This window comes from Lissotriton vulgaris, chromosome 4_1 (assembly GCF_964263255.1).
Source record: "Lissotriton vulgaris chromosome 4_1, aLisVul1.2, whole genome shotgun sequence".
Classification (NCBI taxonomy): Eukaryota; Metazoa; Chordata; class Amphibia; order Caudata; family Salamandridae; genus Lissotriton; species Lissotriton vulgaris.
In genome coordinates, this window is record NC_141691.1 from 1,721,861,554 (window position 1) to 1,721,889,244 (window position 27,691).

A 27,691-nucleotide genomic window follows, 5' to 3' on the forward strand; every position below is an offset into this window, starting at 1 on the left:
GGAAGATCATTAAGCCACAGGGAATGGGAAGGCATATATCACAGGGCAAGATATTTGGCCTACCACATGGGCCTCACGGAGACCTTGACCAAGGTTGCCACATATTGGTACAATACACCGGAGCGACTACACCTCTTAGACCCCCGACGGAGTGATCTATGCTGGCGAGAGTGTGGAGAGGTGGGTACACTGGAACACGTACTCTGGAGCTGCCCCTGCATACAACCATATTGGTCCCAAGTCCTAGACGAAATAGACCTACACCTTGAGAAGCAGCCAACCCATTGACATACCCACTAAATTCCCTTAGGGATCGACTGATCGCAATCGCCCTAGGGGCTGCCATACAGAACATCTTGATACACTGGCGCACCACTCAGCTCCCTACACAAACTGGTGGGCTCCAGAGACTCTGGCTGGTGCTGGGCATGGAGAAACTCACTCTTACGCTGGCCGGTAGAGGGTCAGAGTTTCCTGAGCTGTGGCAGCCCTTCCTTACACTATTGGTGTCAGAGTTCCGGGAGTGGACGTGTCCCCGGTACCTTCGATTGCGTCGCCTTCCGGATACGCAGATCCCAAGTAGCGATTCCACGAAAGCCCTTAAGCTGCAACGCTGAATACCGGGCTATTACCCCCCCCTTTTTTTTCTTTCTTCCCCTTTTCCCATGTTAGTTCAAGGTGGACGAGGGGTGGGTGGGGAGGGTGGAGGACGGGGGGGGGGGGGGGGGGGGGGGGGGGCTGGGGAATAGCGGGGTGGGTTTTTTTCCATATTGTTCTATGTTTTGTTTATTGTGTAGGGCCGCTCCATGCTGCTTACCTATGGTAATGTTATGCAATGCAACTTCATTGTCTCCTTTACACTGTCCCTGAGGCGCGGAGGGTCTTGTTATTCTGTATGTTTTCAAAAATCAATCAATAAAATGATTTAAACCATAATAAAAACAGGATCAGATGGTTATGGTTTGTACTTTTTACTAACTCTGGGAGTTAAAATGCGTGCTCACACGGAGTCTTTAAATATGTCATCTGTATGTCTCATCATGCCCTTTAACATAGGGAGAGCTTGGCTTGACCTATGTGTGGATCCTAATATTTCAAATAAAAAATCTTCCTCCAAAGATTCTTTATGTAGTGCAACACCATGATTCTCTGCTGCTCTAGTAATACGCTCTTGATAAGCCACATTATCGTCCGGTGGTGATGGCTTTGCAGGGTGCAGATCTGGATCATTATCTAATGGAGGGTCAATGCTGTAATCATTTCATGGATCAAGAGGCAAATGTGTGTGTTCGTCATCAATATTATCCCCTTCAGGTTGTGTATGGGGAGATCCTTGAGGTGTTATGTGTAATGGATCTAGAATTGGCAATTGTGAAGAAGATGGTGGAGGGGATTGTGGGGTAGGATGAGCAGGGTCGGAAGCCATGTCTTTTTTCTTCTTTTGAGAAATTTTACAGGCAGGGTCCTCTGAAGGAATTTTCAGTTTGGCCGGTGTCTTAGCCTAAATGTGTCCTCTATCAGGATCATTATAAAGAAAATGCTACCTACCAGTATGCATCTGTTCTTGGCATGTAGAGCAGCAGAGTTGTACACCTTAGCATTAGACCGTCACCTGGTGTTGGGCTCCGATGATTGCAGGTTGTTGTTGTCTTGGAAGAAGTCTTTGTAGTCATGATATAGGTGACTCCTCCCTTGGACAACAGTGCGCATGGGCATCGACTCCATCCTTAGATTGTTTTTCGCCATGACTGGAAATGGAGTTAGTAGAGATATAGTAAGAAAAAAGGATGTCCATGCGTGTGCATCTAAATAAGATGAAAACTGGAACGGATACATGTCACGGGGAGGCGGAAGGGCGCGTACAACTCTGCAGCTCTACATGCCAAGAACTGATGTATACTGGTAAGTAGCATTTTCCGTTCGAGGCATATGAGCAGCAGATTGTGCACCTTAGCATCGATTGTGCAGCAGTGTCTCCCCTTAGCGGTGGTCACCTGTATCCGTTGCAGTTGTTTGAAATAAAGTTTTAAGAACAGCTTGGCCTACTGCAGCTTGCTGCTTGGCTTGCACATCAACACAATAGTGTTTAGTGAAGGTACGTGGTGTAGACCATGTAGCTGCCTTGCATATATCCTCTAATGGTATGTTTCCTAAGAAAGCCATAGAGGCTCCTACTTTGCGAGTAGAATGCGCTCTAGGAGGGACTGTTAGTGTACGTTTAGCTTTAGCATATCATATTTGTATACATTTTACAATCCACCCCGCAATCCCACCTTTGGAGATGGAGTTGCTTTTATGAGGAGGAGAGAAAGCTACAAGCAGTTGTTTTGTCTTCCTAAAGGGTTTTGTTCTATCTATGTAGTATAAAAGAGCTCTTTTAACATCTAATGTGTGTAATGCTCTTTCTGCCACAGAGTCTGGGTTTTGGAAAAACACAGGTAACTCTACGGATTGGTTTAGGTGAAAGGAAGTGATGACCTTTGGAAGAAATTTTGGATTAGATCTAAGAACCACTTTGTTAGGATACATTTGAAAAAATGGTTCTTGTATTGTGAAAACTTGTATTTCACTTACTCTTCTTAGAGAGGTAATGGCAACAAGGAAACTGCAGTTCACATTTATGTAAAGGCTCGAACGGGGGTCCAATGAGCCTTGTGAGTACTAAATTTAGGTTCCACATAGGGGAAGGTGGTAACCTTGGTGGGATTATTCTTTTTAATCCCTCCATGAATGCTTTTATTGCTGGTACTCTAAAGAGAGACAGGTGTTGTCTGTTTTGTAGATATGCTGCAATTGCTGCAAGGTGCAGGCGTATGGAAGAATATGCCAAGTTAGACCTTTGTAAAAAGTAACAGATGATACTTTGGATGGAAGCATCCAGTGGATCAATGTGATTATTTTTGCAATAAATTGCAAATCTTCTCCATTTAGCTGCGTAACACGCTCTAGTAGTGGGTTTTCTAGCCTCTTTAATGATATTCATATAGTCTGGTGGTAGGTTTAGATAACCAAACTCTAAGACTTCAGGAGCCAGATCGCCAAATTCAGTTGGCTGGGATCTGGGTGTCTGACTTCTCCATGGTTCTGTGTTAGCAGGGATGGTGTGAGGCGTAGCTTTTGATGCGGAGCTAGAGACAGTTCTAGTAGTGTGGTGAACCACGGTTGGCATGCCCATGTGGGAGCTACTAGTATCATTGTGAGACTGTTGTCTGAGCTTGCTTGCGCACTACTAATGGAATGAGTGGGAGAGGCGGAAAAGCATACGCAAATCTGCCTGACCAGTTCATCCATATCGCATTGCCCTTGGACTGTGGGTGTGGGAACCTGGCGGCGAAGGCTGGGCATTTTGCGTTTTCGTCGGTGGCAAACAGATCTATGTATGGATGCCCCCACCTCTGGAAGAATTGCTGAAGAACTTGAGGATGTAATTCCCATTAGTGAATCTGTTGTGCTTGCCGACTTAACAGATCTGCTATCTGATTGTGGACTCCTGGAAGGTGCTCCGCTAGCAGATGTATGCTTTGAGGAACGGCCCATCTCCAAATGTTCTGTGCAAGTTGGGACAGTTGCAGAGAGTTTGTCCCCCCCTGTTTTTGTATATAGTACATGGCTGTCATATTGTCCGTCCAGATTAAGACAGCTTTGTTTTGTACTTGAAGTTGAAAAGTCTTGAGTGCTAGGAATATTGCTAGCAGCTCTAGGTGGTTGATATGGAACCTTTTCTGTTGAATGGTCCATTGTCCCTGAGTTGTGTGATGTAAGAGATGGGCTCCCCACCCTGTGAGGGATGCGTCTGTTGTAAGCACTACTTGTGGAACAGGCTCTAGGAACGGCTGCCCCTTTGTCAGGTTTTTGGTGTTGCACCATTGCAGAGAGCGATATGTTATGTTAGTATGAATTTGTAGAGCGCACGTTCACCCCAGGGTTTCTTGGCGCTGTGTACCGCTGGGGAACCCGTCCTGGCTTTCCCTGTGAGATGGTCCCTATTGGGCATCCCCAAGGTGAAGCCAGGCATCCCCAGCAGCGAGGGGGTCGTTGTGGAGATTAAGCAAGCTATTGCCCAGAGTTGCAGAGTGGGACCCATGGTTAGAGAGTCACAGAGGCGAGATTTATCGAGCCCGCTGACATTGGTTCCGTACCCTGCCGCGTCAGGAATTGAACCCTGGTCCCGGGCCAACCTCTGCTTCTGGGTCTGCCACCTCTAACCGGTGAGTCACACTTCTCCACGGCTGTCCACCAACACCAGGTTCTTTAGATGACCTTGAGCTTGGTTCCACTGTTGTGCTAAGCACTCTTGTAGGGGACGCATCTGCATTCTTGCGTGTGGTACTATGAAGATCCAAGATCCTATCACGCCTATTAGTCTCATGAGCACCCTGGCTTGTAGAGACTGCTGGTGTTGAAACTTGGTGACTAAGGCTTGAATGCTCAGTATCCTGGCTGTGCTGGGATACGCTAGAGCTGTGGACGTATTTAGTGTAGCTCCTAGATACTGATGTACATGTGAAGGCAGTATGAGCAACTTGGTGTAGTTTATTGTGAATCCTAAGTCTTGCAATGTTGGAATCTGTTGTTGTGTGTGCTGGACACACTAATTGAACGATTTTGCTTTTATTAGCCAGTCGTCTAGGTAAGGGAAGACATGTATCTGTTGTCTTCTGAGATGTGCTGCTACTACTGCTAGGCACTTTGTGAATACTCTTGGTGCCGTGGTTACCCCAAATGGACTTTGAATTGATAATGTTGTCTTTCTAGTACAAACCTTAGATTGAGCAGGATGTATGGGGATATGGAAGTAGGCGTCCTTTAAATCTAGTGTTGTAAGGAAGTCGCCCTGTTGTAGTAGTGGAAGCACCTGTTGTAAAGTGATCATATGGAAATGATCTGATTGTATGTAGCGATTGAGGGGCCTGAGGTCGAGTATTGGTCTCAGTGGCCCGTCTTTTTTGGGAATTAGAAAATACAGCGAGTAAACTCCCATTCCCTGTTCTTCTAAAGGAACTATTTGAATAGCACCCTTCTGTAGAAGTGATAACACTTCTTGACGAAGCAGAGTTAGATGGTCTGTAGACATTGGACGCTGTCTCGGAGGTTTGTTTGGAGGTGTTGCTGTAAGTTCTAGGCAGTAACCATGTTGGATAATCTGTCTTACCCACTTGTCTGTTGTAATGGAGTTCCAGATAGGCAGGAACTGTGTTAATCTGCCCCCTACAGGAGTGGTATGCTGTGGGGGGAGCAGAGGGAAGTCATTGCTTGGTGGTGGAAGAGGATCGATTATTATTGTTACCGCGACCTCTTCCTTTGTTATTGTTTCCTCTATATCCTCCTCTAAAGTATCCTTTATTGGAGGAGGCTTGTGACTTAAAAGATGATGTAGTGTCTGCTCCAGTCTGCTTGGAGCCTCCTCTGTAGGAGGAACGACGAAAGGAACCTCTATTTGGTGTAGACTGTAAAGCTCCCATAGACTTAGCCGTGTCAATGTCTTTTTTCATCTTTTCTAGTATGTTGTCTACTTCAGGACCAAATAATTGGTTTTGATTGAAAGGCTGGTTTAAAATGGTAGTTTGCACCTCTTGTTTAAACCCTGAAATGCGTAGCCACGCATGTCTCCTAAGTATGACACTGGTGTTTATGGCTCTAGATGCTGTGTCAGCGGCATCTAGTGCACATTGTATTGAGGCATTAGATATTAGCTTGCCTTCTTGTATAAGGTCAGTTGCTTGATTCCTTGTACTGATCTGGTAGATGTTGAAGTAGTTTTTCTAGTTGATCATAATGAGCCCTATCATAACGAGAGAGGAGGGCTTATGTATTTGCTATACGCCACATGTTTGCTGCTTGTGCAGCTACTCTTTTTCCCTGATGCATCAATTACCTTTGATTCTTTATCAGGTGGGGGTGCTTCTCCTGATGTTTGAGAATTAGCCCTTTTTCTAGCATTGGACACCACTAATGAATCTAGTGCAAGGTGTTCTTTAATATAGACTGGGTCTGTAGGTGCTGGTCTATATTTCTTTTCAATTCTAGGATTTAAAATTCTTGTGCGTACAGGATCTTTTAATACTTCTGGAGCATGCTTGACTACTCCCTTAATCATTAGAAGAATTTGAGCAGTCCTCAGAGTGCTCAAAGGTGTCTAAGAGAAAATCCTCTTCAATATTGTCAGAATGCATAGACACTCCATGGTAAACAGCAGCTCTGTTTAACAAATGACTAAAACTAATTGGGTCTTCTTGAGGGGAAGGCTTTGCTGCGTATGAATGCGGTTCTGGAACGTCAGGCATATTCTGTGGATTTGGAAAATCATATATGGGTACCTCTGTTGGTTTTCAATAATCCCATATACCTTCACCTATGTGGTATGAGCTAGGCTCTTCCTCAGCCTCCCCTCCCTCTAAGTTATATTCATCATCATTTTGCAGTGAGGAATGTGATGATACTGGAGAATGTGCAGGAGATATATGAGGTGATATGTGACGAGGTATAGGAGAAGGAGGAAGAAGAGGTATAGGAGAGGAAGGGTGTATAGGGGATGGTGCACAGTCCTTCTTGGCAGGCACCACATGAGTGGGTGGTGCATCTGCTGGTCTCTTCTTGTGAAGGTTAGTGCCCACATGACCTGTCTTTGGGTCTATATAGATCTTCTTTTGTTGAGGATCTGGTGTAAAAAGTTCAGCCTTTTCTACAACCTTCCTGGGCTTCGATTTCTGTCGGCTCTGGTGGAGGTTGTGTTTTTCCTTTAGCATTGGGAGGTGTTGTAACGTCCCGTGGCAATGTTTTCGGTGCCGAATGTGTTGTTTTCGGCTTCGTAGGCATGTTCGAGGGTTTGGTCACCTCGGAATCAGGCTTCTTTGTCTTCGGCACCAAAAATGTGGAAGTGGACGGCTTCGGAGCCGAAGCTTCTTTTGGTTTCGGTATCGACACTTCTTTATTTCTCTGTGCCGGTACGATTTTTGGCTTCGGTACCGAAGGGTCTTTTGGCTTCGGTGCCGAGGTGTCTTTATGTTTCGGTGCCGACAGTAGATCTTTCCTCGGTGTCGAGGCACTAGAAGTAATTCTAGCAGTTTCTTCTAGAAGTTTCTTCGGAGCTGGGCTCGATGGCGGGGCTGTCAAAGTGGATTTTTGGTCTCGACTGGGCCCCTTGGGCTGAGTGCTGACCTTTGCCTTCGGTTTGGGCAGAGTATGTGGTGCAGGGGCAGTAGTACTCACGTGCTGACCCGATGGAATGGAGTCATCTGAATCGTGTGCCTCTGATTCGATCTGGAGCTCCGGAGAGTCTTCTTCGGGAACGAGGGGAACCTCTTCGTCGAAGATATCCTCCAGTGCTGGGGCTGATCTCCTAATCTCGTGTCGATGGGCCCTTCGATCACGGATGGTTTTCTTCGATCGGAAGGACGCACAAGCCGTGCAGGTCGACTCGTCGTGTTCCGGCGATAGGCAGAGGTTACAGACCTCGTTGGGAATTTTGCCTGGCATTTCGGGCATTTCTTGAACTGAGTTCTTTCCATGTGGTGCAGGCCACACGGCGCCGATAGGCCTAACCGCCCACTTCGATGACCGCAATGGAAGTTATGTCGTCGAAATGCCTCGACTTCGATGTCGAAGGTAGTTTATTGAAGTTTGTGGAAGTTCTGTGCTTCAAAGTTGCTGAAAAATGTTTTTCTGGCGGGAGCGGAGAAACTTTTATCCGAACCCAGTGGTGGAAAAGAGCAATCTAAGGATGGAGTCGATGCCCATGCACACTGTTGTCCAAGGGAGGAGTCACCTATATCATGGCTACAAAGACTTCTTCCAAGACAACAACAACCTGCAATCATCCGAGCCCAACACCAGGTGGCGGTCTAATGCTAAGGTGTACAATCTGCAGCTCATATGCCTCGAACATGTTCTTTTGTTTAGGATCCAATTTGTCTTTAAAAAGGTCTAAGATTGGGTCTGGAGTTTTGGAGAGGTTATTCGTCGATTTCAGAACCGACGGTTTCGGTGTCGAGATCATTTTTGCTTTCGGAGTGGTAGAATTCGGCTACGAAGCATGCTTCTCTTTCGGAGCGAAGGGGTTCGGCTCCAAACCAGACTTTGGAACGGAGGGTTTCGGTTCTGAAGATGGTTTTGGCCGACTTGGTCCAGAGCCGGAATCCTTGATGATCTGTTTTGGTGGTGAGCCAGAGGGTGGGTGTTAGAAATGGGATTTCTGGTTGGCTAGGACTTGCGCCTAAGCCAGGCAGAAACCACCACTCGAGTCAGGGCAAGGGAGTTACACACTGAAGATAACCTCTGCTCACACCCTTGGTAGCTTGGCACGAGCAGTCAGGTTTATCCCAGAGCCAATGTGTAAAGCATTTGCGCAACACACACACTAGGCACACCACAAAATAAACACCACACAAGGTTATATAAAAAAATTGCCTTTGAATTATCCAAACACATTAGAATCATAATCACACATATACACTGTGCCAACTGGCACTAGGCAATATCACAGGGGACTGCCAGATCCTTAAAAAGCACAAGTAGCAAATATAAAACACAACCAGTAACTACTGGCAAAAATACTATACTCAGTATATGTATGTATATATATATACATATATTCACTGGAAAAACCATAGGTTTCACACCAGTTATAGTTAGGAATTAGCATTTAAAAAACCTATGAAATTCACTGAAAAAACCATAGGTTTCACACCAGTTATAGTTAGGAATTAGCATTTAAAAAACCTATTAAATTAACTGAAAAAACCATAGGTTTCACACCAGTTATAGTTAGCTGGAAATTTTACTGACATAAATCCATTGAAATTCCCACGTTATAGTTAGTAGGACTCACTATAACTTGCGCGCCTGCAATGCACTGCTGATGACGTCACATATTACATCACTCATGACATGGTCAGTGACATCACTCATGACATCAGTGAATTTCATAGGTTTTTTAAATGCTAATTCCTAACTAGAACTGGTGTGAAACCTATGGTTTTTTCAGTGAATTTCATAGGTTTTTTAAATGCTAATTTCTAACTATATATAGGGCCTCAAACCTATGTTTTTTTCAGTGAATTTCAAAGGTTTTTTAATAGCAAATTTCTATAGGTATGAAATGTAATATTTTTTATAATGAATCCTATATTGTATATTTATGTAATACTATTTTTTTTATGTATATTGTTCATGTTTTTTTGTTGCCCTGGAGCGCTCCCGGTTCGCGTCCCGGTAAGCGCAGTCTTGCTGCGCGCCCGAGGGCGCGTACCGGTGAGCGTCCAGTTAGCGCTTTTGCCGCGAACGAAAACATTATCGTGACGTATCGCGTAGCCACGTCCGCGTGATACGCACGGCGTAAGCGCACCCGGAAGCACTCGAGCGCATACGATCGCGCTACGTAACCATCCGACGCCCTTACGCGACGAGCCCCTGGGGTCATGTATCCTAAAAATAACACTTTTTATTGGTTCAGGACAGTTTTGGTTTCCAAATGATGAAAGCCCTGGTCATGTGACCTGAAAATAACACTTTTCATTGGTTCAGGACAGTTTTTTTTCCTAATGATGAAAGCCCCCACCTTTTTTCCTCATTCTCACTTTGTTCTTTGAGTGAGGAAGACCTGTTTTCATTCATTGAGAAATGGCTACAGTAGCAGCAGCAGGAGGAGCATCTGCACCACCACCACCACAAGGACCACCACAACACCACATTGGTGGTGAAGAAGAGGAGGAGGAGGAGAGGACAATCCCCCTTACAAACCGAGAGAGCACATTGTGTGGGAGTTTTTTAAATTCCCAAGAGGCCAGAAGAAAGTCAATGCAGCAAAAGTGACTTGTCTGATCTGTGGCTGTGAACTTTCCAGGGGGAACCCTACAAAAAAATATTCTTTTGGTAATCACACCATGATTCGCCATATGCAACGCAGGCTTCCTAACAACTATTCTGCGGCAGAGGTGAGAGAACTGTCCAGAAACCTTCCCCAATCTTCTTCCAGAACCTCAACAAGCAAAGAACCCACTCCATCGGGTCCAGAGGCAAGGGAGATGGTCCCAAATATCCAAACCAAGTTTGGATGTTTTAAAATTGTTTGTATCTATTGTGGGACTACAATTACATATGGCGAAAAAAGTATAAACCTAATCAACCGTGCAGGAGATAACCATATCTGCAGAAAAAAACCGTAATTTTTTTCCTGATTTTTTTTGCTCCAGTTGAGCCGTTTCCAATTCCCTGTTTTTTGTTTCTCCCCATAAAAACTTACAACAAAAATATAAAACTGATCATAAAAGCCAATAAAAGTAAAAAATGTAAAAAAAAAATAAAAAAAATATAAAACAACAAAAAGAATAAAAAAAACAGTTCTTTTTAGAACTACCTCCAATTTATTAAAAAAAGCTACATTTTTTTAAAAACTGTCATTCTTTTTTCCCTATGGTACGCTCCCCGGTACGCGTATCGGGCGCTCCCCCCGCGCAAATCGAAGAAATTTTTTTTTTTTTTTGCCCCGCGGGGCCCTTTTTTGGCCCCCACATCAAACCTAGGGGTCAGGGGGGTCTACTCTGCCCCCTTTTGGTCATTTCCCCCTTTGTTTTTGCCACCTCTTGTGTCTCGATCCTACCGAGACACAAGATTTCGGCCGTTCCAGACTGTTTGGAATGTTGACAGACACCCGAGAGCCAATCAGCTTTCCGCGCGCGAACTCGCGTAGCGCGCTGGTTCGCGCCCGGTGCGCATACCGGGGCGCGCTTATAGATATATATATTTTTTTTAACCTAAATTACTCAAAATCCACTGGAGCACATATCTTGAGACATAGCAAAGGCACATCGGGCTACCAGTCCCTACAACTTTGCCAAGTTTGGTGGAAATCCATTCAGCCGTTCGGGCTAAAAGTGAGTTCGACCGCCCTATGGAAATTAACATGGGGAAAACACGTTTTGGGACCCCCTTTTATCTCGGCCCCCGCTTGACGAATCCCCCCAAACTTTCAGGGAAGGAGCGGAGCGCCGTGAGGCAAATTTGAGGGAAATTTCAGGCAGATTCCTCAACCGGCGCCAAAGTTATTCCCAATAGAATGTTGCAAATTCCCTATACAAAATAATCCTTACTATAACTACCTACTGGCGACCGCCAGTAGGTAATATATATATAAATCTACATATATCATCCTCCGTATTATATTATATCACATTATGTACAAATTACAATTAGGAGTGCACCTTTAGTAACACTCCCTAGGTGCATACATCTCTTTCCTTTAGGGCCTTGCGCCCTCCTGGTACATACAGGTACCAACTCTGACCCCAGGCCCACTGGCCTTTCACTGGGGCTCAAATGCCCTTTGTCCCAAATGTCAGGACTTATTCGTAGGACCTTTTCACTGGCCCTCTGGCTGCTTTGGCAGCGAACACAAAGTGTGCAACGCACTGGGGCAGGGGAGTGTATCTCACTCCTTCCTTTGCCACTCAGATAAACATGCTCCCGTCGTTGCAGCTGCCCGCGCTCTCGCGGTGAAGCTGGAAAACCCAAAGCACTGACACCTACAATGCCTTACAGGCCTTCTTCACCGGGGCTCTCCTGGTGCCTCCGTCGGCATCAAAAATACTCAATGGCTGCCCCACTCACCGGAGCGCTACTACTTGACTCCTCCGGTCTCCTTAAAACTGGGGAAAGGCACAGACAAGTGCCTCGGCCTGCCCCGCCCACAGGACCTATTTGGATCTGCTCTGGTCTGCAGAACAACACGCGGTGCTCCCACCGGCACACGGGGTCCGCCTTCCTCTTCAGCCTCGATTCCGGCGACTTCCTTCCTGGAACTGGCCCTGCCTCACAACAGGCAGTTTGCCTGACTTCCGGGGGCGCTGCACCACAAGTGGCGCTTCAAACCGGCACAGACATGCATGGTGACCTCCCGCTCCTCCTAGAAGCACGGGGGAATCCCCACGCTGGGATGCCCTCTGAATGCAGCGCTACAGCCGGGCACACAACAGCGGGGTGGGCTCCCGCTTCTCCTGCAGGCAAAAGTGCGGGGTAGGCTCCCGCCTTTGAATAAACACAAATGGGGTGGGCTCCCGCTCAGCCACAATGCGGGGTAGGCTCCCGCCTCAAAAGGAGCATAAATGCGGTGGAATCCCCACGTCGGGATTCCATCTAAATATGTTGTAGCTCAGTGCTACAAAGCCCCAGAACTCTCCCCGACCTGGGAGAGAAGGATAAAGTGCCCACAAGCAGCTCAAGCAAAGGTTTCAGGGACACAAGGCTGGGCCCAGGCAGGCCAGCTCCAAGGGCCCTCCAGCAGGAAGGCAGGCCCTCGTGTGGGTTCCTCCTGGGGCCCAGCGGCAGCAAGTCCCCAAGTAGCGCAAAGAAGCACAAGCACACTTTCATGGGGTCACAGCCCAAGTACTTATACAACTTTTTCCCTTTGTTCTACCCTGGCACAGGGCTTGGGGGGGGGGGGGCGGGGGGGGGGGGTGACGATCCTCGACTGGTTTTTTGGGGTATTGGAGCACTGTGTTTACAGGGCTGCTCTTCCCCTTTGTCAGGTGGGGGATCGGTCATCAGAAACACCACAGGGGGGCGGAGTCAGCATTCACCTAGGCAGGCACACACCTATTCAGGGTCAGTGGACTACTCCTCCCACTACTCCAAATGCAGACCTCCTATTCAGCCTAGCTCTGACTCACCCTGCCCTCCTTGGAGCCACACACACCTCACCAGCCCCTGTCCCTCTAGAGCCAGACATGCAATACATGGTAGGCAGACACATAGCACACAGAAATGCGAACTTCTAAAAGTGGCATTTCTCAAATTGTGATAATAAATCTGCGCACATCATTGCACAACATTTATTATTACTATTCCAAACATACCAAACTTGACCACACTGCTCTTTTCATATCAGGAATTACTACTGAAACACTTATCAGGGAATTCCCAATGCATTCCTATGAGAGGGCAGCCTCACAGCAGTGAAAAACCAAAATGGCTTTTTGTCACTACCAGGACATGTCATACACTTAAGGTACATGTCCTACCTTTTACCTACAATGCACCCTGCCCACAGGGCTAGCTAGGGCTTACCTTAGGGGTAACTGACATGCAGTACAAAGGGGGGGGGGGTCACAGACGTGGCACACGCTTTAGGTGTCACGTCACAGCGGCAGTAACACTGTGCGCACAGGCCCTGCAATGGCAGAGGCCTGAGATAGGTTTGAAAGGCTGCTTTGGTGGGTGGAGCAATCAGCGCTGCAAGCCCACCAGTAGCATTTAATTTACTGGCCCTGGGTACCTGAGATACCACTTTACAAGGGACTGACAGGTAAATTAAATACGCAAAACAGATGTAGACCAGTCTTACCATGTTTACCGCAGAGAGCACACACTTTACTCTGGACAGCAGTGCTAATGTGCCCAGAGTCCTAAAACCACCAAACACCAGGTCAGAAAAAAGGCTAGGAGGAAGGCAAAAAGTTCAGGGATGACCCTGCATAAAGGGCCAAGTCCAACAGCGGGGCATCTGAAACTTTGTCTCGGTGCCGACCTTGGCCTGAAGGCAGAGGTGGTGCCGTAGCCTTATTCTTTTTGGGAGAGGTTTTGGAGGGAAAGGGTCTTTCGCACTCACAGCACCCTGTCCTGGAGGCAAGTCTTCGAACTCCAATTCGATCTCGAGTTCAGAATCAGACTCTTCTTCTGCTGCAGACGCTTCGACCTCTTCATGTTCGGATTCTTTGCCGAAGATATCCGGAGTGTGTTGAATGCTTTGGTGTTGCATTTCTCGTTGTCGACTGAAACGACTTACAGGGGTCTCAGTCTTTTTCCTTGTGCTCCGGTGAGAGACAAAAGTTACAAACTTGATGTAGGTCGGTGCGAGAGTACTTGGCGTCGGAGCGAGGACAGAAATGGAACAGAGTTCGCTCCATCTGCAGAAGGGTGTACCGACGTGGGTATGCCCAATGGCCGCCCGATGTTTCAGACCGAAGATAGTGTTTCCCGATCTATTTGCTTTCCGCAGAACAGGGAAACGTGTATGAGAACAATACCTTCAAGGGTAGAGGGAACCCGAAGAACGGTTTCGAACTGAAGCGCAACAATACACGTCTGAACCGGACGGCGGAAAAAAAACAATCTAACAATCGAGCTGATACCCATGTGCACTATCACCGAAAGGAGGGTATACAAAGCATGTCTATCTAGAGCACACATGCCTCGAACATAACTTTTTCTTGAATGGCTTTACAGCGCACGCTGTTCGGTCTAATTTATAATGTTCTCTCATTTCTCCGTCCAGTAATTTGACAGTCTCATGTTCTCAACCTTGCCTGCATTTTCGCATTGCTGTTTTCTAACGATTGATCTGGAAGCCTTTTCTTGCATGTCTGTAAACAGCACACCATTGTATGCTTTCATGGAACATTTTCCACTAATTGTTTGAGTTTGCCAATATCTGCTATACCTGAAATCAAAATAATCTGGGTTTGATGTGCAAAGATTTTTGCTTACCCAAGTCTTATTTGTGAAAATAAAATGTTTTCAACTCCTTTACAAAACCAAGTATTCATTCACAAAACTAGACTTGCATGTGGATATTTCACGAGCACATGCAGATCTTTCGGCATTAAAAGAAGAGTAAATACAAGAAGTCCCATGAGGATGCTAAGAGGAATTGACTGCTTGTAGGACACCCCCGCGCCGCACGGCCACCAGCTGCTGCGTGTGCCCCCTCCGCCTTACTGCCTCGCTGTCCGGCTGCCGCCGCGTGACCACGCCCCCTCCTTCGAGCGGCGTGGTCTGTGGTCGCTCCTGGGCGCCGCTTCTCTCCCTGTGCCCTGCTGTCAGCATTGTTAGCTTAGCTTAGTATTGTACTGTTGCCTTATTCTGTATTTTTTGTCATTTTTGTCTAGTTTGGTATAATTGTCGTTTCGTCCCTCTGTATCCCTCCCCGCTCCCCGCCACCGCCGCTAACCCCGGCCCTTTTGCCTTTTGTACCCTCCCCGCTCCCGCCTCCCAGCTGCTCCGCCCCCCGCGCACTTGGCCATATATGGCGACCGTGCGACGCAGGTGAGTGTGACCTACTTGTAGGACACCCCCGCGCCGCACGGCCACCAGCTGCTGCGTGTGCCCCCTCCGCCTTACTGCCTCGCTGTCCGGCTGCCGCCGCGTGACCACGCCCCCTCCTTCGAGCGGCGTGGTCCATGGTCGCTCCTGGGCGCCGCTTCTCTCCCTGTGCCCTGCTGTCAGCATTGTTAGCTTAGCTTAGTATTGTACTGTTGCCTTATTCTGTATTTTTTTTCATTTTTGTCTAGTTTGGTATAATTGTCGTTTCGTCCCTCTGTATCCCTCCCCGCTCCCCGCTTCCCGCCACCGCCGCTAACCCCGCCCCTTTTGCCTTCTGTACCCTCCCCGCTCCCGCCTCCCAGCTGCTCCGCCCCCCCGCGCACTTGGCCATATATGGCGACCGTGCGACGCAGGTGAGTGTGACTTACTTGTAGGACACCCCCGCGCCGCACGGCCACCAGCTGCTGCGTGTGCCCCCTCCGCCTTACTGCCTCGCTGTCCGGCTGCCGCCGCGTGACCACGCCCCCTCCTTCGAGCGGCGTGGTCCGTGGTCGCTCCTGGGCGCCGCTTCTCTCCCTGTGCCCTGCTGTCAGCATTGTTAGCTTAGCTTAGTATTGTACTGTTGCCTTATTCTGTATTTTTTGTCATTTTTGTCTAGTTTGGTATAATTGTCGTTTCGTCCCTCTGTATCCCTCCCCGCTCCCCGCTTCCCGCCACCGCCGCTAACCCCGCCCCTTTTGCCTTCTGTACCCTCCCCGCTCCCGCCTCCCAGCTGCTCCGCCCCCCGCGCACTTCGCCATATATGGCGACCGTGCGAACGCGCAGCGGTCACGCGCAGCGGGCGCGCCGATTGTGCGCCGAAGGCGCGCCAAAGGTAAGCCCGTCTGCGCCCGTCCGCGCCTGGACCGCGCCCAGTGCCAGGGCCCCTGGCCCACGAAGACCCCGGCCGACCCGCCTGACATACACCGCCGCCGCCCTCATCGCACTCAACTCCGGCCGATCCCCAGGATGCCACCGAGCCACCCCACGACGCTCCCACGGACCCTTCAGCTGCCACGCCTGCAAGTTCACCTGCATCGCACCAGCACCCGCCAAGTCGACCTCCAGCAGCACCCACCTCAAGTGCATCCTCCTCAACACCCGCTCCGTCCACAGACACGCCATCGAACTCTGGAACCTCCTCGACACCACAGCCCCTGACGTTGCCTTCCTCACGGAGACCTGGATGAACGCCTCTTCAGCCCCCGACATCGCCATCGCCATCCCAGAGGGCTACAAGATCACCCGGAGGGACCGCACAGCCAACCAGATGGGAGGAGGCATCGCCATCATCCACAGGAACACCATCCGTATCACGACCAGCACCGACAACACCCTTACCACCGCCGAACACCTGCACTTCCAGATCCACACCGACCCGAAGACCACCCTCAGAGGCACTCTGATCTACCGACCTCCGGGACCACGCACCCAATTCAGCGAGGACATCGCCGACTTCGTCAGCCCGCACGCCCTCCCCTCCGCTGACTACATCCTCCTGGGAGACCTCAACTTCCACCTGGAGAACAACAACGACCGCAACACCAGCACCCTGCTCGACAACCTCGCCAATCTTGGACTCAAGCAGCTGGTGTCCGCCCCCACCCACCTTGCCGGACACACACTCGACGCAGTCTTCTCATCCAGCACAGACATCACCTTCAGCCACGCCACAGAGCTTCAGTGGACGGACCACAGCTGCGTCCACTTCACCTTCAAAAGAACGACGACCCACCACCACCAGCAACAGGCTGCCCGCAGAATCTGGAACAAGATCACAGCCGACCAGCTCGCCACCTCCCTGAGCCAGCACCCTCCTGCCAGCTCAGCGAACCCCAGCCAGGCCGCCGACAACCTCACGAAGTGGATCAGCAACTGCGCGGACGAGCTCGCCCCGCTGAGGACCCCGCCCAGCAGACCCGGCAGCAAGAAAGCCCCATGGTTCACCGACGAACTCAAGAGCTCCAAGAAGAACTGCCGAGCCCTCGAGAAAGTCTGGAGAAGGGAGCCAACACCGGACAACATGACCACCTTCAAGCTTGCCACCCGGAAGCACCACCAGCTGATCCGCGCCGCCAAGAAAACTGCATTCAAGGACCGGCTGGACAACAACGCACACAACTCCAAGGAACTCTTCAACATCGTGAAAGAGCTATCCAACCCCAGCGCAGGAAACAACGACATCACCCCATCGCAAGACCTCTGCAACTCCCTCGCCTCATACTTCCACAACAAGATCGCAGACATACACAACAGCTTCAACAACCAACCAACGCACACCACGACCGAACCACCACCCCCCACCACCACCCTCCGCGCCTGGACTCCGATCAGCACCGAAGACACCGTCCGCACGATGAACTCCATCCACTCCGGATCTCCGACCGACCCCTGCCCCCACCACGTCTTCAACATGGCCGACGCTGTCATCGCACCCCACCTGCGAGACATCATCAACACATCCTTCGACACCGCCACCTTCTCTGAGAGCTGGAAGCACGCCGAACTCAGCGCTCTACTCAAGAAACCCACAGCGGACCCCACCGAACTCAAAAATGACCGCCCCATCTGGCTCCTCCCGTTTCCAGCCAAAGTCATCGAGAAGACCGTCAACAAGCAGCTGGCCGCCTTCCTTGAGACGAATGGATCCCTCGACCCCTCACAGTCTGGCTTCCGAGCCAACCACAGCACCGAGACCGCTCTCATCGCCGCCACCGATGACATCCGAGCCCTGATGGACAACGGAGAAACAGCGGCCCTCATCCTCCTGGACCTCTCCGCGGCATTCGACACTGTCTGCCACCGCACCCTAGTTCAGCGCCTCAGCAACGTCGGAATCCAGGAGAAGGCTCTGGAATGGATCATCTCCTTCCTCGACGGAAGAACACAGAGAGTCCGCCTACCACCGTACAAGTCAGAGGCCACCGAAGTCATCTGCGGCGTCCCTCAGGGATCCTCGCTGAGCCCCACCCTCTTCAACGTCTACATGAGCTCCCTCGCGGCCATCGCACGCCAACACAACCTGAACATAATCTCCTACGCCGACGACACCCAGCTGATCCTCTCCCTGACCAACGACCCCGCCGCCGCCAGAGCCAACCTGCACGAAGGGATGAAAGAGGTAGCCGAGTGGATGACGACCAGCCGCCTGAAATTGAACTCAGACAAGACGGAGGTCCTCATCCTGGGCTCTTCTCCCTCCGCCTGGGACGACTCCTGGTGGCCTTCAGCCCTGGGCACCGCACCCAAACCGACAGACCACGCACGCAACCTGGGCTTCATCCTGGACTCCTCCCTCTCCATGACCAGGCAAGTCAACAACGTCTCCTCGGCTTGCTTCAACATCCTTCGCATGCTACGAAAGATCTTCTGGTGGATCCCCACCGAGACCAGGAAGACCGTCACCCAGGCCCTCGTCACCAGCCGACTGGACTACGGCAACGCCCTCTACGCCGGTACCACCGCCAAGCTCCAGAAGAGACTCCAGTGGATCCAGAACGCCTCAGCCAGACTCATCCTCGACATCCCACGAACCAGCCACATCTCCGGACATCTGAGAGACCTGCACTGGCTCCCCGTCAACAAAAGAATCACCTTCCGCCTTCTCACCCACGCACACAAAGCCCTACACGACCAAGGCCCGAGCTACCTCAACAACCGAATCAACTTCTACGCTCCCAAACGCCACCTCCGATCAGCCAACCACGCCCTCGCCGTCGTCCCCCGCATCCGAAGAGCGACAACAGGAGGAAGGTCCTTCTCCTACCTGGCCGCCAAGACCTGGAACTCCCTCCCGACCGACCTGCGCCTGACCCAAGACCACCTCTCCTTCAGGAAGAAGCTGAAGACCTGGCTGTTCGAGCAGTAACGGCACCCCCCTACCCCCAGCGCCTTGAGACCCTACGGGTAAGTAGTGCGCTCTATAAATGTCTTTGATTGATTGATTGATTGATTGATTGAATGAGGTGAACACTGACAGAGTCAAAGTTTTGTGATTATTTAAGTGCTTTGCAATGTCTTTTGAATAGCTCTTTGCACTATTAACACTAGACCAGGATTAGCCAGGCATGTGTAGAGCAGAAAGTGTGCAAAGTGCATAGAACACTGCAATTCTTTCTTGGTGGGAGACAGAGCATGGGCGGGAAATTCGCACTGGCATTTCTTTGCACACTGTGCATAGATCGCCACCTAGTGTTTGTCCCGGATGTTTGCAGTTTGTTGTTGTCCTGAAAAGTTCTTTGGAAGTCACGAGATAGGCGACTCCTCCTTTGGACCACATTGCGCATGGGCATCGGCAATGATGGAGCTTTGCAAGAAAAAGGAAGGATGCCCACGTAATTTGTATCTAATTAAGATAATACTGGAACAGAGAAGGGTAGCCGGGGAGGCGGGTGGGCGTGTGCAACTCTGCAGCTCTACATGCCAAGAACAGATGCATACTGGTAAGTAGCATTTTCCGTTCAATGCATACGAGCTGCAGATTGCACACTGTGCATAGATTGTATAGCAGTACCCAGTCTTAGCGGCGACCACCCCTATCTGTTGAAGTAGTTTGGAATAATGTTTTGAGAACAGCCTCGACCACATTAGCTTGTTGTTTGGTTTGCACATCTACACAATAGTGTTTTGTGAATGTGTGCAGTGTAGACCATGTAGCTGCTCTGCAGATGTCTTCTAGGGGAATGTTCCCTTAAAATGTCATTGAAGCCCCTATCTTTTTTGTAGAGTGGGCTTTAGGAGGAACAGATAACGTACGTTTAGCTTTGTGGTAACAAATCTGTATGCATTTGAGAATCCATCTAGCTAGCCCAGATTTTGAAATGGGATTACCCTTGTGTGATGGTGAGAAAGACACAAAAAGTTGTTTTGTTTTACGAAAGGGTTGTGTCTTCTCAATGTAGTATAACAATACTCTTTTGACATCTAAAGTGTGAAGAGCTCTTTCTGCTACGGTCTGTGGTTGCGAGAAGAAAACGGGCAGTTCCACCGATTGATTATGATGGAAGGGAGAAATGACTTTGAGCAGGAATTTTGGATTAGTACGTAGAACTACCTTATTATGATGCATTTGCAAGAAGGTTTCTTGAATGGTTACTGCTTGTAGTTCACTAACTCTCCGCAGAGAAGTAATAGCTACTAGGAACGCAACTTTCCACGTTAAACATTGTAGTTCACATTTGTGTAAGGGTTCGAAGGGAGGTCTCAACCGTGTGAGAACAACGTTTAAATTCCAAACAGGTGAAGGTGGTACTCTGGGAGGAATTATTCTTTTAAGGTCTTCCTTAAAGGCTTTAATGGCAGGCACTCTGAACAGAGATAGATGTTGTCTGTTTTGCAGATATGCTGCTAGTGCAGCAAGATGTAGCCTAATAGACGTGTAGGCTAAGTTACATCTTTGGAGATGTAGTAAGTATCCTATGATGTGTTGAATAGACACGCCTAGAGGATCAATATTGTTGTTGTGACAATATATTACAAAGTTTCCACTTGGCTGCATACCATGCCCTAGTGGTTGGACGTCTAGCTTCTTTTATGACATTCATGCAGTCTGGAGGAAGGTTCAGATATCCAAATTCTAGGATTTCAGGAGCCAGATCGCAAGGTTGAGCTGAGCTAGGTCCTGGTTTCTGATTTCTCCACGGTTCTGTGTTAAGAGGTGTGGAGACAGGTGCAATTTTTGGTGCGGTACTACAGACAGTTGTAGCAGGGTGGTGTACCACGGCTGTCTGGCCCACGTTGGAGCAACTAGAATGAGGGTCAGAGAATGCTGCAGTAGTTTGCGTACTACTAGTGGCATGAGTGGTAGAGGTGGAAAGGCGTACGCAAATCTGTTTAACCAGTTCATCCATATCGCATTGCCTTTGGACAGTGGGTGTGGATATCTGGCAGCGAAGCTTGGGCATTTGGCGTTTTCGTGGGTTGCAAAGAGGTCTATCTGAGGTTGTTCCACACATCCGAAAGAATGGTTGAAGAACTTGCATATGAAGTTTCCACTTGTGGGTCTGTTGTGTTTGACGCCTTAACAGATCCGCTATGATATTTTGTACTCCCGGAACATGCTGGGCTAAAAGGAATATGTTTTGAGGTATAAGCCCACCGCCATATGTCCTGTGCTAGTTGAGAGAATTGCAGGGAGTGTGCGCCTCCCTGCTTCTGTATGTAATACATGGCTGTCATGTTGTCCGTGCAGACTAACGCAGCTTTGTTTGATATTTGCTTTTGGAAAGCTTTTAGTGCTAGGAATATTGCTAGTAACTCCAGATGATTTATGTGGAGTAACTTTTGTTGCGGTGTCCACCTGCCTTGCATGGTGTGTTGCAGAAGTGGGCCCCCCAGCTGGAGAGCGATGCGTCCGCAGTCAAGATTATCTGAGGAACTGGCTCTAGGAACGGTTGTCCCTTGGAAAGGATTTTGGTGTTCCACCACTGCAGAGAGCGATGAGTCCGACAGTCTACCAACACTAGGTCTGTTAATTGACCTTGAGCCTGGTTCCATTGACGTGATAAACACTCTTGTAGAGGACGCATTTGAAGTTTCGCATGGGGCACTATGAAAATGCAAGAGGCCATCATCCCTATGAGTTGCATGAACACTCGTGCTGGAAGGGAGTGTTGTTGCTGAAACTTTGTTAGAAGAGTTTGCATGCTGGCTATCCTTGCTGGAGTGGGATAAGATAGCGCTGTTGAGGTGTTTATTGTGGCACCGAGGTACTGTTGTACTTTGGATGGTTGTAGATAAGACTTGGTGTGGTTTATTGTGAACCCCAAGTTGTGGAGCAGTTGGATTGTGGCATGAGTGTGTTCCACGCATTGGTTGTATGAACTGGCTTTTATGAGCCAGTCGTCGAGGTACAGGAAGACATGGATGTGCTGTCTTCGTAAATGCGCTGCCACTACTGCTAAGCACTTGGTGAATACTCTAGGTGCTGTTGTGACACCGAATGGGAGTACTTTGAATTGATAGTGCTGCCCGTCTATTACAAATCTGAGATACTTCCTGTGAGCCTTGTGAATGGGAATGTGGAACAATGCGTCCTTGAGATCTAGAGTAGCAAGGAAGTCGTTTTGTAACAGAAGTGGAAGGACTTGTTGGAGTGTGACCATGTGAAAATGGTCTGACTGTATGCATATGTTTAGCGGTCTTAGGTCCAGAATAGGCCTTAGAGAGCTGTCCTTTTTTGGAATTAGACAATATAGAGAGTAACCCCCCTTGTTTTGTTGGCGCAGAGGAACTGGTTCTATTGCACTTTTTTCTAGCAGAGATACTACTTCTTGCTTTAACAGTAATAGATGTTCTTTTGGCATTGGACGCTGTTTGGGTGGTATGTTTGGGGGGGTAGATGTTAGTTCTAGGCAGTAACCCGACTGAATAATTTGTCGCATCCACCTGTCTGATGTGATGTTGATCCAGGCAGGAAGAAATTGTTGCAGTCTTCCCCCCACAGGAGTGGAATGTTGGGGGGGAAGGGTAGGAAAGTCATTGGGTAGGGGTGGAGGCAGAGCGGGAGTTGTTAGTCTTGCCTCTGCCTTTGTTGTTGTTACCCCTGTAACCCCCTCTCTGGTAGCCCTTAGTGAATGTGGATTGGCTAGGGGTTTTGTAAGAAGTGGAGGGACTTTCCGAGGAGTAGCCTCTTGTGTTGCCTCTGAATGATGAGCGACGAAAAGAACGTCTGGGAGCTTGCTGCTGCAAGGCTCCCATAGATTTTGCAGTATCAGTGTCTTTTTTCATTTTTTCTAAAGACACGTCAACATTTGGGCCAAATAAATGTGTCTCATCAAATGGCTGATTAAGGCTGGAGTTTTGTACCTCAGATTTAAAACCTGAAATACGTAGGCAGGCATGTCTACGTAGAAGGGTGCTGGTATTGATTGCCCTAGAGGCGGTGTCTGCTGCATCTAAGGCACAACAAATGGAAGTATTAGTAATATTTGTACCTTCCTGTATAAGTTCATTGGCCCTATTCTTGTATTTGTCTGGTAGATGCTGCATTATGGACTCTAGTCCATCATAATGTGCCCGGTCATATCTTGCCAGCAACGCTTGGGTGTTGGCAATGCGCCAGATGTTAGCTGCTTGTGATGCTGTTCGTTTGCCGGAGGTGTCAAGAAGCTTAGATTATTTGTCTAGTGGTGAGGCCTCACTGGATGTCTGAGAATTAGCACGTTTACGTGCATTAGACACTAGTAAAGAATCTAATGGTGCTGTAAATGTGTAAATGTATTGCGACTTATATAGCGCACGTATCACCCGAAGGCATCAAGGCGCTTGCCTTGGGAACCCGTCCTGGCTTTTTCCCTGTGAGATAACCCCTACTGGGCATCCCCAAGGTGAAAGCCAGGCATCCCGCAGCGGGTGGGCCGCCGTAGTGGAGATTAAGCAAGCTATTGCCCAGAGTTGCAGCGTGGGACCCCATGATTAGAGTAGGTACCGAGGAGAGAATTATCGAGTCCGTGGACATTCTTGGGCTCAGGACCCTTAATGCTGGACCTTTAATGTAACCTGGATCTGTAGGGGCAGCTTTATATTTTTCCTCAATGAGAGGGTTGAGGACCCTAGCCCGGACAGGATCCTTAAAACCTCTGTAGCGTGCTTGATGACACCTTTAAGCATTGGCAAAATGGCAATAGACCTTTGTGTGTTATCAAAAGTGTCCAATAGGAAATCTTCCTGCACCGCATCAGTGTGTAAGTCCACCCCGTGATACTGGGCAGCTCTTTGGACTATTAGGTTAACACCTATAGTGTCCTCTGGTGGGGAAGGTCTGGAAGGGTATACGTCGTCTTGTGGGACGTAAGGCACATCAGGGGTGTTGTAATCATCCCATGGATTAGGTGACTGAGGGGGACTATTGGTCCCTGCTGGGTCATGTGCACCGCCACCTGTGTCATCAGAGTCTGTGGGGGAACAGTATGGGGAGGTGGTGGAGAAGGGACCCTTAATGGAGAGGTTGCAATGTCTCTCTTCTTTGGAGGAGGAGGTGGTGCTGGCACCTCAAGTGGTCTCTTCTTGGAGCTAAGAGTCAATTGACCAGTCTTAGGATCCTTTACAAGGGTTTTCTGATTAGGTGTGAAAAGTTCTTCTGAGTAGGACAGATCCTTCGGGGTCGAAGTTTTCGGCTCCGTAGATTTTTTCCGCACTGAGTCGGTAGCTGGTCTTGGGTCTTTTGGTTTAGAAGTATGCCCTTTTGAAATGTCTTTTACCGCAACCAGATTTTTCGGTTCAGAGTGTTTTTCGGCTCCGAAGCATGTGAATCTGGAGCTTTAGGTGTTTTTTTACTCGGCTCCGAGTGCGGTTTCGGCATCGATGAGCCGCTGCCAGTCTTCGGCGCTGTGTGCTTAGGTGTCGGAGCAACTGTTGGCGTGGTTGAGGAAGTTAGCTTCTTCTTCTGTGTCGGTATAGGATCGGCACCGGGAATAGGCTGTCTCGAGCCCGAGCCGCCTGAAGGCTTAGTAGATTTCTTTGCCGGGCCCGAAGGCGGGCGTGGGAAGCAGTCTCTCAGTGTGCACCCGGGCCCGAAGGTGACGAAGCCTGTGACGGCCTTCTCAACTACCCCAGAACCTTTCTCTACTGATAAGGGATATTATCCCGAAACACGAGCCATGTCTCGTGTCTAGAGATACTGGAAATATCAAGTTCTTACTTGCACTGACCTTGGTGAAACACTCACGAACTTTGTTACAACTCTTCAAGTTATACGCACTGCATATACCAGAGTGCAGAGGGGCGATCCGGAGGAGAGGCTAGCACTGTGCTCCCATCGTTGATTCCTGAAAATGAGGGTGTGACCGAAGCCTTTTTTGAGGGTGTCGAGGAAGGGTTGGGGTCGACTGTTTTATTATGACCCGTTGAGCTGGAGTGATGTCCTCGACTTCGGAGTCTTCGACATCTGAGGAGCTGGTACTTTCTTCGGCGTGCTGGTGTTCTGGCACGTCGACGCCCTTCGAAGATGTCGTCGGGGATCGAAGCTGACGAGCGAGCCATAGTTCTTCGAGCTCGTCGATCCCAAATCATTTTCTCGGAGCGGAATGAGGCACAAGCGGAACAGTCTTTGGCCTCGTGCTCTGGTGAGAGGCAAAGGTTGCACACCTCATGTAGGTCGACGTGGGGAAACTTCGACCCACATCGAGGACACTTCTTGAATGGCCAAAAAGTAAGGCTTCGTAAGGAATTTCGGTTCCAAAACCGGAGCGCAGGAAATACATCCGAGCCCAATGGCGGAAAAAACAGTCTGAGGATGGAGCCAATGCCCATGCGCAATGTGGTCCAAAAGAGGAGTCACCTATCTCGTGACTTCCAAAGAACTTTTCAGGACAACAACAAACTGAAAACATCCGGGCCCAACACTAGGTGGCGATCTATGCACAGTGTGCAATCTGCGGCTCATATGCCTCGAACACATTGTTTGTGGGATTTCACAAATTGCTACTTTGACAAGTTGATTTAAGTAGTGTGAGCATGTATAGGTATAAAAAATACCCATGGAATTTTTTTTATGTGAATAAAAGAAACTTACATTTTTTTGTGAGGTTTCAGAAACTTGAAATTCTTACACATGTTGATTTATCAACAAAGGCCAGACTCCACAAACTGAGTAAAGTTAAGGGAAACAAGTAAGAAAGTTGTGAAAATTGTAAAATATTCTCAAATATCCTCGGGTGTTTCAGTAGGTGTATATAGCCCTCCTTCTCATCTGAACATTTAACACTTTATTTTTTAGAGTGTAGCCTCATGGCTGTAATTGCCACAGGCTTCTCATTACCAGTGATGCTAAACAACAAAATATAATCTATGATCACCAGCAACGTAGTTTCCTGCTCCTTACAAATCGGTCATCATACTATAAGGACAAATACATAAAATCATGATTTAGTGAACTAAAATAATAGACACCTATCTTAGTAGCAAAAATATGGCACACAGCTAAAATGGGATTCTTACCATGTCCAATTCAGTGTCAATTTCATCAGCTTGGAATGGTGAGAATGACAAGGTCTTGAGCTGCTCATCCATGACATCTGCCAGCACATACACAGTTCTGAAAAATGAATAATAATTGTCATTGCATGCTGCAAACACAGGCTACATTTATCACTACGGAGGGCAACAAGTCTGGACTTTCTTTCAAAACTTCCATATGTGAGTACATGCTTGTCCTTTCACAAGACACAAAACTTAACAGGAAAACCTTCATTCAAGTAAAATTTAAAGCAAAGACAGATTATATAACTATAAGGCAAACTGCTCTTTCCAACACCACCAATGTGAGTTCGCTCAAGGGTATAGTCACTATTCGGAAGGTTTGCTTCAACAGCCTTTAGGATATCATTAGGGGAATGGTCTATGCACTGGAGACACTCTAAGAAGACCTTGCCTTGTCAAAAGATGGAAGATAGGCTTTAAATTACATTAATAGCATGTCTACGGCCCTCATTATGTGTTGGATGTAATCTGGTGTGGATATACTGGTGGAGGTGGTATGGCAATTTTAGGGATCTTGGCTTGGCGATGGAACAAAATGGTAACTTACTTGTAGGAGTAGTTTTGCAACTTGAAGAATTTTCTGGATTCACATTGTGTACATTATTCCACCATTTAGTGGATAGGTATGGAATTGTCTCTCTTTTTTGGCTGGATGGGCATCATTGATGACGACCACCATTTGGTGCCGTGTCCATCCTCCAATGAAGTCAGAAGCCTCGATTGCATAGTAAATATCTTCAGTTTCTTTTTTTCCCTAGGGACTTGTTAATGTTGGTTGACTTCATTTCTTGGGAAGCTAGGATGGGCTAATGAGAATTCAGAAAATTCTTCAAGCTGCAAAAGTACTCTCTACAGGTAAGCAACCATTTAATTTTGCAGCATGACTGTTCTGGATTCACATGCTGTGCACAGATATTTCAGTGATATTCCCTTCCTTTGGGGGGTTTGAATCTGTGACTAGATGTTTAAGTACTTGGGCTTATTTGTTAGTTTGAATATCCACACAGTAGCGTGAACGTGTATATGGTGGATTATGTGGCTGCCCTGCATATGTCATTAACAACACAACACAATGAAAGCCAGCGTTGGTCCTTTCTTCCTTGTTGCGTGTGCTCTTGGTTTCTCTCCAAATGCTAATCTTGTAGCACATCTGGATAGTTTGAACTATCCATCTTATGATAGTTCCCTGAGTTAGCAGCGAATCTTTGCAAGGTACTGCACAGGAGAATTGCTCACTCTTCGAAACAATGCGGTGGCTATCAGAAGGAATAGATTACTTACCATATAAGAATCTGTTTGTAGAGTGTAGTGCTGTAGATTCATATGCTTAGCATACTCCTGCCATCTAGTGTTGGGATCGGAGGTGTACACATTGTTTTTCTTTGAAACAGTTCTTCGAGTCTCGAGGTGCGGTGACTCCTTCTACAGTCAGTGGTGGCTGGCACCGATGGGAAATGGCGGAGCGAGGAGGGATGTGAAAAAAAGAAAATAACTTTGCTTGTCGCCGCCACGTTTCTCCTCTGCATCAGGACTCCGCTGGCGCAAAACAATAACCAGGAAGCACCCAGGCTCCTCTTGCCAACGTTGTGATTGGTCTGAGCGCTGTGGTTTGGTGCTCAGACAGGAATGGGGGCCGGGG

The 27,691-nt window shown here is 48.5% G+C and overlaps 1 protein-coding gene across 2 annotated transcripts in view; it reads right to left on the reverse strand.

The window, feature by feature from the left end:
* Positions 1-27,691, reverse strand: part of VIRMA (vir like m6A methyltransferase associated) — an 811,754-nt gene that overhangs the window by 190,588 nt on the left and 593,475 nt on the right. For both annotated transcript variants that reach the window (XM_086966010.1, XM_086966009.1), the window contains exon 21: positions 26,011-26,107. In XM_086966010.1, the coding sequence (XP_086822136.1) occupies positions 26,011-26,107 (97 nt within the window). The remainder of the gene's footprint in view (positions 1-26,010; positions 26,108-27,691) is intronic.